Raw genomic sequence first — 18179 nt, forward strand, 5'->3', positions numbered from 1 at the left:
GAGATGCATGAAGCTCATCCTCAGAATTGATTCTGATAATTTTTCTTCACTCTTTTATGTTTACTACTCATCGGGTCAAACATTTAAATTGTCCAATACTTTGGTGTAATCCTGATAAGAAATCTGCTAAACTAATTGAATTCAGATCAGCCTCAGATATACTTTGTGTTCAGTGCTAATTATCAAATGCTAACACACTAAAATAAGATGATAAGATAAGGTGAGCATGGTAAGCGTTACATTAGCTTGGTCACTGTGAGCGTAGCATGCTGTTGTTAGCATTTAGCTCAAAGGCTCACACGGCTGTAGACTCCTTGGGTAACTTGTCAGGGAACCTGTGCCACTGAAGTACAATATCAACGTAGTTATGACTTCATACAGAACACACATCACATTTTAGAGACAGTTGTGCACAGAACAATTATGGAAAGACAACTACTCTCTCAGGTGCATGTGGGTCGAATTTTTTTTCTCCACAAATGTAGGCATATCCTGCTGCTTTATGAATCTGATTCATAAGTGCAGTGCAGTTGATGAGTATGTTTTTCTTTCTTTCAGGTGAGTTCTGAACACAACTGTTGTCTGTGCATCTCTAGCTAACTAGCTTACCGCTAACATCTGTAGAGTTAGTGCATTGACTCTTTTGGGGCTAATAAACACCGTCTAGTCTACAAAAGACAAATCACATTGCTTTTGATCTGAACAATGCTTAAAAGGGCCTGGAAAATCTTCACAGAACACTTATAGATTACTTTTCTGACTTCTTGTTGTTACTATGGGACAACAACGCCCCCACCAACACTCCCCTCTGTTGCTTATGGTTGCAACCATGACAACACGTTACGCTAAATATAGGGAAGCTGATCTCTGTGCCGTCTCGACTGTACGAGAAAGGAAGTTAGGCACAACAGGAGCCAAACAGCTCCTTTTTGCTCTCGGCCGCCGACGCATGTTCACGTAAATAAGAACAAGCGGGACAGTCTCCAACACACAGACAAACCGGGCAGACAGGGATTAAAGGTGGAAGGCTACGGGAGAAAAAGAGGGAGAAAACAAGAAGAGGGAGAGGCTTCATTACAACAACACCATGGGGAGGCACTGAAGTTCATCCAACTGGAATGGCTGTAGAACAAGCTCCCCCGTGTGGCTGAACAGTGATAACACAGTGAGAGGCAGCCCAGAGTGGGATTGTTGTGGTTTTGATCACTGTTATCTCGGTGGGTTTGTTGCTTTGGGTTATTTTACCCAGTACCAACATCAGGATATGACTGATATTACAAACCAAACCAGTTCTCTGCGATTTTGTTTGTGTTTAATGGGCATTTTTTTGCACTTTCGGAGAGAAAAAAATAATGTGCAACAGAAAATTGTGTTCATCATGTTCTAAAACCCCTAATCTTTCCTTTGTATGTATGTATGTTTGTGTATGTTTGTGTGTATGTGTGTGTGTGTGTATCTATGTATAGTTGTATATCTTATGGATCCTAATAGTTATACAATATTATAATAATAAACATTTTGGAAGGTTTAGAGGGTAAATCTCATAAGCAAATGCAACCAGTTACAAAGGGACGCAAGCAGACACTGCTTAGTTTTAAGGGTAATACAAGGTGGGAACCAAACCACACACAAACAATATAAAAACATAATTTTGATTTAAAGGGCGATGGAGAGGGAATCGTATTGATTTAGATTTTCACTAATGTGCATAGATAGGTTTGTACTTTATAAGGAAACTTGAACCTATGCTTAAATTCCTTATAGCTAAATATGACCAGTCAAACTATTCAGAAGAGCACAGGGAGACCAAGACCCAGATCTGAAGCCGGTGCCCTTGTTGCCCACGTCGGTGCAAACCTCCGGGCCACCGTTCCTCATTAACATTATTGATCATTAGAGCACTGTCATGCTCTAACTTCGTCTTTGTGTCTTTACAACTTACTCACAAGACCACACCAGGTGACAACTTCTTTGCTTTGCGTGATCCCTAAACATTTGGAAGTGAAGCTCTCTAATATTTGATGAGTTTAGATGTCGTCTCCTGCATGGCCACTCTAACGAGTCACTTCCCCTGCCCATCTTCCTGCTGTCACCGCATCCTTCTCCCCCTTGCAGTTTTCAGATGCTGGTTAATTAACTGCACCGTCACAGCCCCCCCCCCCCCACCTCCCCTGTCTTTAGCGTCCGCGAGGCACAGCAGCTGGGTGACCTCCGCGACCTCTGCTAAGACTTCTAATGGGCGACTTGGATCTTTCCTAATAAGGTGGTGTGTGTTCATCCTCGTGTAGGGTAAGTGTGTGCGCGGGCTTTCATGTGTGTGCCACGCTGTATATCTGCAGTGGCCCCTATTGGCCCCACTGGCTGTTTATGGCCTCGGGGCTGTGCGACCAGAGCCGGTGACAGTGTGTGTGTGTGCTCAGCAGGGGACAGTATTTAGGCACCGGGAGCCGTGGTCGGGGGATCTCTGGTTCCATAATGAGCTGTTGTGTGTCGTGGAGCTGTGAAGCCGGGGACAGAGGAGCATTGTGTGCTGCTCGACACAGCTCAGCTCAGCAGAGGAGGCCCGACTGATCCAGGCTGGGAAGCACCACAGGGCAAACATCTTCTGGATACTTTGGTCTGTCTGTCTGTCTGTCTGCTGCTTCTTTTATATAATAGGCGGACATCAGCACAGTCAGTCACATTTCAGCATCTATAACTTAATCAAAAATATTACAGCAATCAACATCCCTGCCTTGTGTCCGGGGAGTCAGTCCTGCTCGCACTCTTGTTATTTCCTCAAATCTCTTTATTGGTGAGAAACTACTAAGTACAATAACTCAAGTGAATGAGATACTTGTTCTTTACTTGAGTATTTCCATTCAATGTCACTTGTTACTTTTAACTCAACTACCTTTATTTGATAAATTTAGTTACTTTGCAGGTTGGAATAAATAGCTGCAACAATAAAGTGGTGCACAACATTTTTGCATCACTAATTCGTATCAAGTGATACAATGTGTGGTTCTGCATAATGAGTCAGATACTTGTTTTTTGACAATACTTTTGTCATACTTTTTCCAATGTTTTTTTTACTCTGTTAATTATTATCATTATGACCCCAAGTATTATTTTCAAGGCATTAGCATTTTGAATATATAAAACTGAAAAAACAATATCCATTAACAGGACAAAGGCAACATGTTTTTGTCGTTTTTACACTTTTCTGAGTTATTTTGAAGTTGCGTATGTTTTCTGTGTATGTTTAACTCACTTTATTTATTTTAATCTCACCCAAAATTGTTTTCCTAAACCTAAACAAGTGTTTTTTTCGTGTAAAAAGTTTTTGTTTGAATTCTCGATGTAAACCACATGAAAAATCAATTATGTACAACATTTCTGAAACCGATAGTTTCAAAAATGTCTCTTTTTTCTCGCCGTTGTTAATTTTTTTTTTCCGTCTCTGTCTTGAGCTGACGCTGTAGCACCGAGAACAATAGGCCTTTCATGACGCCCTGCAATGCAGCGATGATCCTAGAATTCCCAACTTTTCCTTTTTGAATGCCCGACATTTCACATTTCATCAAAAATATTTGAGTTCTTCAAACTCAATTCAGGGTTCTCCCCTTTTCTGAGAGATGAGAGATGTGTAAAATGTTAGATATTTATAACGGGTCAAACGTGTTACACTCACTGGGCTTCTGATTATCGCACTCCATCCAATTGTGTGTCCGTCTTTCTGCCTTTCAGTCTCTGAATGTGTGAGCCTAAACACCTGTGTGTGTGTGTGTGTGTGTGTGTGTGTGTGTGTGTGTGTGTATGTGTACGTGTGTGTGTGTACGTGTATGTTTGTGTGTGCATGTGTATGTGTGTGTGAGTGTTCAGGCCATTAGGAGAAACATACAACAAAATAGAAATCATAAATCAGGATATGTCTCACTCTCTACGGACCAATAATCCATCCATCTTTCTGTCCCGTTGCCTTTAATCTCTGATAACAACAGCGCCTTTCATGTGGTCATCTTCTCCTTCACAGCCCTCAGGCCCTCGCCCTCTTTCTCTTTCGTTCACACAGACTAATTAAATGTTCCGAGAAGAACTCATGATTGGGAAGTCTGCGCTACTTTCTTTCTTTGTCTCTCTCTCGCTCCCTCCCTCTCTCTCTCATTTTCATACAAAAAAAGACATTATAAAGAACATAGTTTATTGAAAATCAAAGTTGTTTTAAAATCAAGACACAGATGTTTTGTTTTCATAAAATGCATCACTTTATTTGTGGTTTTGGATCAATTAGTAAGACAACTATCACAGCATAAAATAAATTACATCGGAGTTATTTCGATGTTTACAATGGTCTTAAAATTTGAGGTGAGCATACAGTTGACTGGGGAAATGTAAATTATCTAGTAACAGTGGTACAATAAATAATTTGTTGTGATAGATTGTCTGCTTGACTCTTTAAACCAGAAGTCGCAAAGGGAGAATTGGGTGGACAGCCTACAAAATGGAAGTTAGAAAATCAAGAGAAATCCATAGAAAACAAATTTTACAAAATCCGGAAGTCCTACAAAGTAATGCAGAAATATCGTTGCAGAAACGTAGCCCCCGTCCTCCGGTTTCCCCCTCAGGTAGAAAAGAATTGCTCTGCCAGCACTGTTTCCATAGTTACCACCGTTAGCAGTGGTACCACCATTGGAACTGTTACCACCGTTGGCACTGTTAGAACTGTCAGTACTGTTACCACCATTAGTACCGCTATCACCATTAGCAATGTTACCACTATTAGTCCTGTTACCACCGTTAATACTGTTACCACCATTAGCACTGTTAGCAATGTTACCACCATTAGTACTGTTAGTACCGTTAGTACTGTTACCACCGTTAGCACTGTTAGCACCGTTAGTACTGTTAGGTGCAAGCCGCCAAGAGGGCAGCCATTGAGAGGAAATAGAGATACTCCCTATCTTTGTTTATATAGCCTACGCATTCTCATCCCAACACGCCAAAGACTACAGCTCGGGCTGCAACTGTGACGCTCTACATGGCCCTCCATCCTCAGTTGTGAAGATGTCAGAGACGGTGCGTCAATACACGTTTGTTACGCACAAAGTTACTTTGAAAAATAAAATTCCATCTTCCCGAGAAGTGAGGTTTAGAAAAGGACTAAGTTAGGAGAAGAGCGTGGTTGACTTTAACTGACTAACAACCTACGTGACCTGTGATTCACGTGACCAATGGCTCTAATGACTCACACAACTCACACGACTAACCACTCACTTCACAATATGTCAACTTTGAGCTTGAGTCCAGTGTTTGACCTTTACAACCACCACCCCGGTGTGGACAACCTCGAGACCGAACCAGTCTCTTGGGGCGTGTCATAAAGGTGCATTGGCAGCGTGAACGGCTCGATAACGCACCTCTCGTGTTATCAACCGAAGACTTCACCACGAGGACCAGAACATTGACGTGACAGTGATGCCAGCTCCTTAGACAGATTAGTTCATTTAATGAATTAATCTATCAACTTTTTTGATAATTGATAAAGCATTTGAGCCCTCTTGCAAATAAAAACAATATCCTCTCCAATCCAATGAGAGGACCTGTTTTTCATTGTCATACATTATTGTAAAGTAAATCTCTTTGAGTGTTGGACAGTTTATAAAACAAGACAAGATATTGGACGATGTCATTTTGGACTCTGGAAGTAATCAGCAGATTGGTGGTCAGTGGAAGCCGGAGTGTAACGCCAAAAAGGTAAAAAATGAAACTGTCTGCAGTTTTTCATCAGTGAAGCCCTGAGTTCACCTTGGTTCACACGGTCCCAATTCACTCGACTTCTGCTTCCTTCTCTTTCTTATAATATTTAAAAGTCACACAAAGACAAAGACAAAGACCCTCGCAATCAAGAGAGAACTACTCCAGAATATCTGAAAATGTACAATAATTAGGTCACCACGCATTAAACCACACAATCTCATATTCACAAAGCTGAATCAGACACTTGTGAGACACAATATTCTAGGCATAAAGGAAACATTTCCAACGGTGGAAGAATTTTAAGTGTGCCGAACAGCCGAAATATATGCGTGACTAAACGGCGTGCTGGCACGTATGACAGAGGGACAAAAGCGTCATCGGGTCCCGATGTGAATGCCGCCATTGTGCACGTCGCCATCATCGCCATCTTCATCATCGCCATCACACTCTGTCTCGACATCCTCCCCGCGAGGGAGCGCGTCAGAGGCCCGAATGTGGAGCCTATTCCAGATTTTCTTTTCTTTTTTGGGGTTTCTCTCTCACTCACACACACACATATTATCCTGCTTTATTTCTCTCTTTCTCATCAGCACCACAAATCGCTTCCTAATCTCTCTCTTTTTAAATTTTTATTCTGCTATGTCTCTCTCTCTCTTTCTCTTCCTCAGTAGAGGCGAAGAGATGCGGACACAGCAAACCGCCGAACAATAGGCCATTCATGGTGTCCTGCAATGCAATGATGATCCTGCTCTGCCCTCCACCCCTCCACCACCCTCCCCCTCCCACCACCCCCACCCTGCACCAGCCTCCACAGCTGCACAGGAATGTGGTCCAACAAGTCACCCGCTCCGTCGCCACCACCACCACCACCTCACCAGCGCTGCCGCCGTTGCAACCGAAGCCCCTCTTCTCCCAAATAAAAAAAGGACAAGAAGGCAAGAAACTATAGGGGGGGGGGGGGGGGGGACACTGCAGACGAGCACAAAGAGAGGATTCATGGCTGGTCACATACACTCCCAGAGGGGAAAAAAAGAAAAAGACGGGCACCCATTTAAGTGTGATGCAGCTGCACTAATTTACTGGGTGAAAATGGAAAGAAAAAAGAAGAGGAGTGACGGGTCAGATAGCAGAATCATTTTTTATTCGTCCCCGTGGATGGCGTGTCACGGCATCATCCACACGTACAGAGTCTGCATGAAAACACCTGCAGCCCTTCCTCAGTGTGATGCAAATCCATCTGTCTCCTCGTAAGCATTAATTCCCCCAATAAGTCCTGGGCCTCTTAGCAGGTCACCAAACGTCTCATCTCATCTGATAGAAGTCCCCAAAACAATCCACATGTTCTCACACATGTTCACTGACAACCAGGTCGTCACTGGCCGCCCTCGACACACGAAACCTCTCAGGTGGCAACAGCAACAAAGTTGTCTCCGGTGTGTCAAAGATGTCTTGTGAAATCACAGCACGGGTCTCAGAAATCCGCTGGAGGAGAGCTTCTCGATCACATGTACAGTACACTGTCCGGGTCAACATATTTGAGTCACATGAGGCTCAGTATTATTGATAATAACTTCTACTTGCAGAGCTGGAATTCCCCTTGGAAAAAAAGCAGGAAAAAAAGCTCTGACCTCAACTGTTTTTTTGGGGTTTTCTGTTTTTTTCTTTTTCTTTATAGAAACCCTGGGAGCAAACGATATTTATGAATCAAGCGCAGTGTCTTACACAATGTACAGAAGAAGGAGGAGGAGATTTTTAAAAAGCCCCTGTCCGGTAAAAGTCACATCTTCAAAAATGACAGGCACATTTTGAGGCCGATAAAGAATGGAGAAGACGTGCTCCAGCTCCAATCCTCGCTATTTCTGACGTGGGGTATCAGAACCGTCACTGGGAACAAATGACGGCATTCTTTTCAGGCCCAAAATGTGCCTATTGACAAGGGGATGAATGCTTTCCACCAATTATACATCAGTTTAATGCAGAATGTGACCCAGCGTGTGAATATTTGACTGCACCCTCGTCTTATCTGTATCCCTCTCACACACACACACACACACACACACACACGCACACACGCACACACATACTCTCTCTCTCTCTGTCACACACACACACACACTTTTTCTCTCTCTCTCTATCACACACACACGCACACACAAACACACACTATCTGCGTCTCTCTCTTGCCCCTTTTTGTCTCCAACCATCGTCAGAATTCAGGAATTTCCCCCCCCGGGGATGTTCAAGTATTAAAGCCAAAGCAACAACAAAAAGGCGTTTTCTTTCCTTCTTCCTTCCTCCTTTGTCCTTCCTTCCAACCTGATCACTTCATTCTGTCTATCTGATTGAATCTAAATAATATATATATATACTGTATATATATATATATATATAGATGTAAATATATATATACATACAGTATATATATTCTTCAGTGAGCCTTGAACTCATCCGGATCACGTGGAAGAAAAAAGAACGTCCCTCCATGACTAAGCGCGTGCACCTGAAGGCTGACTCTTTGACCCCCGCATGCACCCCCTCCCGTCAGATCATGAGACCATGTCTTCATCCTCTTCCTCAGGAGCCGCAGGAAACGGGCTTCTTGTGACCCAGTGGTCGGCGCAGCCATGGAGAGGCCCATTACAACAGTCACGTGGCAGGTTAGCGCGGGGACTGATGCGACCATGTGAGCTCTATTTTCAAACAAGTTACAGCTGCCCCGAGGGCCCATGGCAGTCTGGAGCATACTTTCTTCTTCTTCTTTATTTTAAAAGAAGAAACTATGAACTCTTTATCTCTGAGATTTGGATCACTAAGATGTGACATCCAACCTGCACATATATCCGTATACTTAAAAACAATGACAGAAAATGTCCAAGAGCTTATTCAAAAAATGATCCACCAAACACCTGTTTGATTGTAGAAATGTCTCATAAGGGGCATGAGTTACAACTGAAGAGGAATTAATGCAGAGATTATCAATGTGATGACATGAATACGTTAGTCTATTAAATCAGTGCTGATGTCATCGCACTGCGGGTTCAACAGAGGGAGTCTAAATTCATTTTCAGGACAGTTTCAAACCTGAAGTTAATTTTTTTAAATCTCAAAAACTCAAATTGCTTCCACAGAACACATTTAATAAAAGCAGAACATCAACGGGCTCTTCGTTAAAAAGCACAACACGAGGTATGACACCGTGATTATAATATTCATGGGAGAACTGACACAGCGGACAGATCGTGTCTGTTTTCTTGGCTGAAACAAAAGGCCTGCAGGCGAATGAAGTGGAAACAAATAATAACCACACAGCACTTATCAAAATTAGTATCTTCAGAGATTAATCGAGGTTTGTCTTTGTCTTTGCGTGTCGAGTCGCGTTCTGAGGCCCGTTGGGGACGACCGGAATAAACCGTCCGATGAAAACCATAACATGATCATATTAATAACACATGGTCGCCTCATTCGTTGATATCCATTCGTTACAAAAACTGATGTTAACGCGTTAAAAAAAAACGTTAATTAAAAAATAATAACATATTATTTAATAAAACGTGGGGCATCGTTTTGGCCACGTTCTGTTCGTCTTGTTTGTTTAACCGACTTTGTGTCAGCCACATTATCTGCATCAATAATATACAAATATATACAATAAAAACAATCTCTTATAACTATTCGGTCTTGATTTCTATTTTAAAATGCGTTTAGGGCATAGCTGTCCTCTTCAGCAAACTAAAGCGTTTAAGAGGTTCGATTGATTATTTATTGTGTCTCAGTTCAGAACATTTGATCATTTTTAAGCATAGATAATAAAGACAAATAAAATGTAGGTTGACGCGTTGCCCTGTACCGCATTAACAGGAGCCACATATTAGTTGTTCATTCTCAACCCTTTTATTTCAGTGTAGAAAAATATATAGTTCTAGCTTTTAGGTTAACTTAAATAATCTATTTTATTTCCAAACGCGTTCTTTAATTTCCAACATCATGCAACCATATAGTTCCATATGAAAGGGAACCACTGCGATTACAAATTACAAAATTAATATTTTAACCTCAAGAAACAGATAGGATCGTTTGGAGGTGATAAATAACAGGTTCACGGAATAGTGTCACGACATTGTCACAGCAACATAAAGACACACAGCGCCTGATGATAAAGTTATTAATAATTCTATGAATATGCGAATTTATATGCGAATTATAACTACATGATGTGTTGCCGTTTCATTATTACGTTTCGCGTTGAACTTGTTCAGCAAAACACAATGACAATAAATTAAAAATAAATTAAAAAGCCTCTCTCCGTCCGTGATAGACACCCCTCAGGGGAAGTGGAGGAGGGTGGGGGGTGGGGGGCAGCTGCACTAACTAAACACTCGGTAAAACCGCAGCTTCCTGCAGCCCTCCCGCCTGTAACGGGGCGAACAAGCCGCAGAGCGACGCGACACTTTTGAAACAGCTTCCGTGGAAATAAAGAACAAACCCCACCTCTCCTCGTATCGTACGGACATAACCACTCACTTCCCGAGCCTCGGAGGGCCTCATGCAGGATCCCGGAGGATGCATCATGGAGGTGTCTCCCCACACACACAAACACACACAAACACACACATACACACGCACACACCCCTACCCCCACCCCCCACCACCGCAAACTGTCACCTCCCTCCACCATCATCCCCAAACTCAAGCCCCCCATACCATCATCACCCTCCGAAGGCCCGGGTCCAGGTGCCGCGCGCGAGCACTGAGAAGTTGCAAAAAGCGGCGGAATACCGGGAGATCCGCGCGGCCCTTCTGCTTGTTCTGTGTGTGCACGACTGGTGTCTATGCCCGGACATAAGGGGAGAAAGACGCACACATCGCTCTCTGTTATCAATTTTTTCCATGTTTTGCAAGCACAACACTGCTTTTTGTTCCCCCATTTTTTTTCTGCTTCTTCATTTACGAGGGTTAATGGATAGAGGCTTGGGCGTTTGATCACATGCTGCTATTCACCTGAGATGCAGACAAAGAGAGCAAAGAGAGCCGAGGGAGAGAGAGAAAAGGGAGAGGTCAGGCTCATCGAGAGGCTGCGGACACACAGGGGGTTATTGTTGCATTCATTTAGTGTGTGCGTGTGTCTGTGCGTGTGTGTGTGCGTGCGTGTGTGTGTCATGTTGCGCATCAGATGCTGTGAAAGTCGATTCCCTTGCTTCCCATCAGGCCACGCTTTAACGGCACACATCATGACCAAGCAGACAACTTTTGTCGCGGTCTTGTTTTACGCACAACAACACGACCACAGTGACGTCATTTCATATATTCCAGGAAACTTGTATTTTTTTTGATTTTTTAAAATGTGTTATAGTTCATCTTTATTTATTTTGGTTTTGTTTGTGTTCTTTTTCTTTTTAAAAGAAATCTCCATCCTATAAGTCCCCAGACTGAATCTCCTTTTTTGTGATTATACTATTTTATTGAAATATGTATGAATTCATTCTGTTTCATTTTATTTGATTGGAGCAATTCAGTCTTTAGGCCTATATACCTCTAACATTTAACTGGGGATTTCTGTAACACTGATTTCTAAAACTTTTGAGCAAAAAAAGTGGAATATTTAATGATCACATTGTTTCGCCATTTGACCTCATGAAACCAAATTTTTTTTAAAATCCTAAAATATTACCCCAAAACGTGCCTATACTGCACACTCACTTACATGATTGTATGTGTTTGTGACATCACCGCCATGTGGGGGTGACGAACTTGTTTGCCATGCGTTCAGTTTTTTTGGTAAATATACCATGTTTAAAGCCACGTTGACTCTCATCACATTTGACAATAAGAGCAACGTATTCTTTAGTTTCTGTCTTCGAGCGCTGTCCGTGTTTTCATTGCCACCTTTATAACGATATTATAATAGGATCGATAAGCTGGCTCAAGATGCATAAGAGATTGGTATACCAAGGTGTTAAATCAAGATTTATTTTCGAAACAAACATTCGGAACATTTCACAAAAAAAGGTTGCCAGGAAGTGGCCTGGGTCGTTCCCCATCATATACAATAATGTATAAGCAATTTTTTCAATTGCATTAATTCCTCCCAATTCTAAATCTGATATTAAATATAAATAAGTGTGTTTGCATGCCAGAGTTAGCTGCATTATAAGATCGTGTATTTTTTTAAATTAAAATAAAAAGATTATTACTATTTTAAATGTTATTTAGCGTCGGATATAGAAGATTGATGCAGAATTAATTATTAGTGACTTTCTTACGAGCTTTTTTATCACAAACTGCAACAATCTAACCATTCCTTTATTCCTGATTATTGATTGTTGGCCTATACAAATATGAGCCATTCATTTACTGAACGTATGCCTTTCTGATAAAAGATTGTATTTGTATTATAAAGATTATAAAAGATGTGAGATGTGATCAAACTGAATTGTATTATCAGAGCTGAATTGAAGGATACCCCTTTTTTTTGAGGAACGCGACCACGAGGCAATAACTCTCCCCATGATTGTTTACTTGTTTGATATAACGTGTCAACACGTCCAACAAGGCTGGCCTTCTCCTGCTTCTAAATGGGCGCACTGTAGAGTCATTTAAGCCACTCCAATGTAAAAATCTCACCTCTTCCCTGTTGGAAATGTTGCAGTGATGGACAGACCGGCATTAACAGTGCGGTGCTCCCGTCCAATCGGAGTGTGACGGGTTAATTACAGGGCCAATCGGAGCGCGGTGCGGTGCCCGGGAGGGGGCGGGGCCGTCTGTGTGCTGGAATGCTGCCTCTCTGGGAATGTTTTCCACTTTCAATCACTTTTCTTTTTTTTTCTCTCCCAGTCCTCCTCACAAGGCGCTCTTTAAGCTCCGGTGTTGCCACACAGAGCAGCCATTCATCGGCTCTACAGTCAGCCACACACACTCCCATGTCGAACCACTGGACATCTAAATTGGTAAGTTATGTAATTTTTTTAAACATTAAATTTATATGATGAAAGGGGATATTTCTTATCAGTATTTCGGCCGCGTGCCAGTCGCATTATTTCTTATTTGAAGAGTTTTAGCGTTATTTTAGGCTTCGATTGAAATACATGTTTCTGGATGCGTTGCTTGCTTCCGAAAAGCATTTTCATTATCAGGCTATTATTATTGTCTGGAAGCGCCGTTATATGGTCACTTTTAATCCGCTAACCTGTTTTGCTTAAGTAAAGTAAACCGGCTCTTGATTCATATAAAAACTTAAATTATATCATTTTTCAAATTTGGTCACAAATTCATTCTATATACTTACTTTTTATTTCTTAATTTTTTAAAGGTGTGACTGCTTTTGCTGAGACGGATCTCGACAGTTGAAAGGATTTGGACATTTGAACGCAGCAGTATGGCTTTACCTGAGGAGAGTCAGCAATAACTGGGATCCAGAACATCTTATTCAATTCAAACGAATCAACCACGCATACTAGTTTGGACTCTCTCTGAAACTAATTTCACATTCGCGGATTGTCTTGTCGTTAATTGTAAGTAATACAAAATGTCCGGTGAGGAGCACAGCCTGTCCGAGGCGGAACTGAGTCCAGCAGGGTCAGACGATGGTCACTCGATGTCACCGACTCAACCCGGGGCGCCACCCAGCCAGGATTCACCTCTGGCCGGGCCGCCGCCGCCGCAGCTGACCTCGCTCTGCGTCGCGGACGGCAGCGAGGAGGACGGAGGCGTCGTCGTCAAATCGGAGCTCGACGATCGCTTCCCGATCGGCATCAGGGAGGCGGTCAGTCAGGTGCTGGACGGATACGACTGGACACTTGTTCCGATGCCGGTGCGCGTCAACAACGGAAACAAAGCCAAGCCTCACGTCAAGAGGCCCATGAACGCCTTCATGGTGTGGGCGCAGGCGGCGAGGAGGAAACTTGCTGACCAGTACCCCCACCTGCACAACGCGGAGCTCAGCAAGACCCTGGGCAAACTGTGGAGGTTTGTATTGGGATTGGGGAGGGGGGGGGGGGGGGGGTAGGTTGGTTGCTTGTTCCACAGAGGAACAGTGTGGCCACAGTGGCGCGTTTCCTGCGTCGCCTGTGCGTCAAGGATAAGTGGGGGCATAGTTGCTGAACTCAACAGCAGAAAGTGGGAATATTATAAACTCACGCTTGTGGTTGTAAACAAGGAATACACATAGTAACATATTTTTTTGGGAGCTTATTTTAATATAATGTAGATTATGTGTCGCTAAATGTGTTATACCCTCATTATCCTCTGTGCTTGAATGCGACAATATGTATAATATTCAGACATATTCTAAAACTTTATTATTAATTCAGATAGGCCTGCGAGACTAAAATCGCTGCTTGTTTCAACCCCCCCCCCCACCACCACCACCCCAGGCTTCTGAATGAGAGCGACAAGAGGCCATTCATCGAGGAGGCGGAGAGGCTGAGGAAACAGCACAAGAAGGACTACCCGGAGTACAAGTACCAGCCCCGGAGACGTAAAAACGGCAAACTGGCTACTGCTGGCGAGACCGACAGTCAGGGGGAAGGGGAGGCCAGCCACTCCCAGTCACACTACAAGACCCTGCACCTGGAGCACAATGGCGGGGCTGGCTCTTCCCTGGGAGACCTGCACCACCACCACCATCACCACAACCACCCTGCTGGTATGCTGAGTGTGGGCACAATCGTCCGAGTTTACATTCTCACATTTCTGGAGATGTTTGAGGGGAAGAGAACAAAAGTGGATCAAAATGAAAAGAAATCAAAGAGACAAACGTTGTTGTACCTGATCATGTTGTCCCTTCTTGTCTCCCCCTCTATAGGTCAGGGTCACAGCCCACCCACGCCCCCAACCACCCCGAAGACAGAGCTCCAGTCTGGGAAGCTGTCGGATGCAAAGAGGGAGGGGGCAGCAGGGGGGGCCGGAGGATCAGCGGGGCCCAGGGGGGCCCTCGGGGTGGGAGGTGAGGGGGCTTCCGGTGGCTCGTCCTCGTCGGGCGCCAAACCCCACATTGACTTCGGCAACATGGACATCGGCGAGATCAGCCACGAGGTGATGTCTAACATCGAGCCGTTCGACGTGAACGAGTTTGACCAGTATCTTCCGCCAAACGGCCACCCGCAGAGTGTTTCTGGGGCCCCCGCGGTCGGATCCTCGGCCTCGTCATATGCCTACGCCCTGGCCGCCGCCAGCGGGCACTCGGCGTGGCTCTCCAAGCAGCAGCAGCCTCAGGCCTCCCCGTCTTCATCCGACCCCTCCAAGGCGCAGATCAAGAGCGAGTCCGCGGCCGGGGGCCACTATGCCGAGGCCTCGTCCTCTCCCTCCTCAGGCGCCCACGTCACCTACACCCCGCTCAGCCTCCCTCATTACGGCTCTGCGTTCCCCTCGCTGGCCTCCCGGGCACAGTTTGAGTACGGAGAGCACCAGGCCCCCGGGGCGTACTACGCCCACTCCGGCCAGGCCCCGGGGCTGTACTCAGCCTTCTCCTACATGGGCCCTACACAGAGGCCTCTGTACACTACCATTGGAGACCCCTCCAGCGTGGCCCCCTCCCACAGCCCCACGCACTGGGAGCAGCCTGTTTACACCACACTCACAAGACCTTGAGGGAGACCAGCTGAGCAGAGGGAAATATGGGAAGTGTGCGAGTGGATCCGTGTGTCTGAGGGTGTGCAAATATGTGAGTGTGTGACTGTGTGTGCGTGTGAGCGCCCGTGCCATATTGATGTTATACAAGAGGTTTTTACTTTACTTTTTTTCCCGAGCCAATATAATGCAAGACGCATCCACGGGGCCTCAGACATTTAAAAAGAATAAAATGAACAGCCTCAAACTCACACAACATAAAGTGTGACTCCTGGGGTCAACTGCCAATCAGAAATCAAATATGCCTTAACAAACGTGTGCCATCGTACATTTTATGAGTCTGGACGTTCAGCAAGTTTGTATACAAGACAAGTGCGGATGTCGCATTGATGAGTGACTCTGAAACGATGGGTTTAGATATCGACATAATCAGATTTTATTAACCAAACTAAAGATAAAAAGATGGGGGGGAGGGGTTCTTGATGTTATTGTGTTATTTTATATGAGTAGTAAGTTTATTGTCATTGTTGATCTCCAAGTGTGTAACTTTATTTTGACTGATTTGATAATTACACTAATACATCTGCACCACTGCTTTGGGAAAAGCATGTTTTTGTTTTCAACAAGATGTTTCCTGGAGTTTTCTTTCTTCTTCTTGTGGCCAGAAAAGGAAAGATGCAACCCTTTTCTTTGTACATAGCACCCTCTGTGTTTCTATCCTTTCATCGCATTGACTTCACTGAATTGAACAATTTAGCATTTAAGGGGAAAAATAGGAAAAACAGAGGGAAAGAGATGTATTGCAGCTTAACGCTCGGTCTTGGACACTTACCTCAACTCGGTTCATTTTGTGCCAACATCGAAGGATAAATACAACACTGAATACCTGCTAATAATGCTGAAGGTGTTCAGAATGTCAGAGCAGTCCACATGTGCTTCAGTCCTCCTGTTTTTCTCGCTCGCTTTTTAAGTATAACGGTTTGCTGAGTCGCGTTACATTTCTTTCCAATAACTGAGTTAAAATCTATAAGTGCAAAATCTACACCAAATCTTTGCAGATAATTGGCCAGCTTTGGGTTCTACTTAAGGATTAGAATCACATGTACGACTGCGCTGCACTGCATGTAGGCCAAAAGCATATTTTTGTCATTCCTGTTTTTTTCTTCTTCTTCCTCATATTATACCCAAACAGCCCTCTTCCTCTTCAGCAATGTGAATAATGGTCATTACCACGGGCTGCACCTCTATTAAGCGACGCATCCGTCATCATTTTATATTGACCCTTTTACCATGTAGTTATTATTTTTTATGTCAGTAATAATGCATTGTGTGTCACTCCTTTGCTTCTTTCATTTTGTATAATTCTGGATAGTTTTGTAAAGTGTTTGCTATACATTCACTTGAGTATCTTTGCTTCCATACAAGAAAAGCAATGTCGAAACGTTATTGTTGTCATCTATTAAATCAATTTATTTATAAAAAACATACAAAAAACATCCTTTGTCAGTGTGTTATTTCAGTGGAGCAGTAAGGGAGGGGTGAAAAGAAGAAAGATATCTAACAAAACGCAGCTTACGTGTGAACTGTATTAACACAATCAGTGCCTCACCACGCTAAGCTGTTGAGTGTGTTTGTGTGTGCGGTAGGCTAAAATTGACTACTAATTCCCCACATTTAATCGGCTGGGGACTGCGTGTTACTGAGAAACACAAAGAGAGCCATTCAGCGAGGCAGAGACACAAGGGGTGGGTGTAAAGAGCCAGAGGCAAGGCCAATTTCAGCTCAGAGAAGCAGCGTACACTTGGACTTTTGTACATGGCTTCCCTTTCACTCGGCCCTCTCCTCTCCACCTGAGGCTGCCTTCCTGCCTCCACACCCAGCTGCTGTTTAAACCCATTCAGCAGGCATCCAAAAACCTGAATGTCAGCTTCACTGTAGTGGGCGACCAAGATTTAAGACAAATGTGAAGATAGATGACATGGTGGTTTTTTTCTTCTTCAAAATCTAAATGTTTTAAATCTGAGGAGAAAAAGTTCCGTAAAAGTTAAAAAGGATACAAAATGCATTAAAAATCCACCGCTGCAAAATATTAGACGGATGGATAGATCAATTATATTTCAGTACTTTATCATAAGTTTTACTCCACTGTAATTATAGTTGGCAGCTGTAGTAATATATATATATTTGTCAGCTGATTATTACTTTGTAGATAGACATTCATATATATGTGTCAGGACACCGGAGTCGGGAAGAAAACCCGGGTCGCTGTAGTGGTAACCCACGATTTACCCAGTGGGCAATTGAGGACCCAGATGCAGAGAGTACAGTCAAAAGAGTGTTTTATTTCCTCTCCGTCACAACGGAGTTTCACAAAATGTAAACGTCTTTGAAGCGGCAATAACGTGAACACAAGGGGTAGATCCAAACGAAATTGTTAAATCCAAAAAGGGTATAATCCCAACAACGAGTCAAAATCCAAAAATGGTATAATCCAAACAAGAGTCAAAATCCAAAACACGGAAGAATAGCAAATGTTACGAGAGGGTAACGAGGATCACTAAGAATAATCAAACGTCGCGATGACGTGTCTAGCACACTGCCAGGTATTTATACCCTGGTCAAACAAAGTTAATTGAACTTTACCAAGTGAAAACAGGTGTGGAACAGGAAGACTGAAATAATGTCTTTCGGCCACCAGAGGTCGCCAAATGACCCCAGTGGCAAAAACAGAAGTCCCAAATCATGACAGTACCCCCCCTCTTAGGGGAGTCTCCTGACGACCCCTGGGCGATCAGGATGCTTGCGGTGAAAGTCACTGATGAGGGAGTTGTCAAAAATTTTCCGGGCCGGGACCCATGAGCGCTCCTCTGCGTTGT

At 43.7% G+C, this 18179-nt stretch overlaps 1 protein-coding gene across 1 annotated transcript; it reads left to right on the forward strand.

Moving 5' to 3' along the window:
* The first annotated feature begins 12597 nt into the window (after nt 1–12597).
* LOC130190789 (transcription factor Sox-10-like) lies at nt 12598–16799 on the forward strand. Its single transcript, XM_056410401.1, has 4 exons — nt 12598–12683; nt 13046–13701; nt 14109–14380; nt 14540–16799. The coding sequence occupies exons 2-4, from the start codon at nt 13262–13264 to the stop codon at nt 15322–15324; spliced, it is 1497 nt and encodes a 498-aa protein (XP_056266376.1). The 5' UTR covers nt 12598–12683; nt 13046–13261; the 3' UTR covers nt 15325–16799.
* Nucleotides 16800–18179: the final 1380 nt, after the last annotated feature.

Source organism: Pseudoliparis swirei, chromosome 24, assembly GCF_029220125.1.
Source record: "Pseudoliparis swirei isolate HS2019 ecotype Mariana Trench chromosome 24, NWPU_hadal_v1, whole genome shotgun sequence".
NCBI lineage: Eukaryota > Metazoa > Chordata > Actinopteri > Perciformes > Liparidae > Pseudoliparis > Pseudoliparis swirei.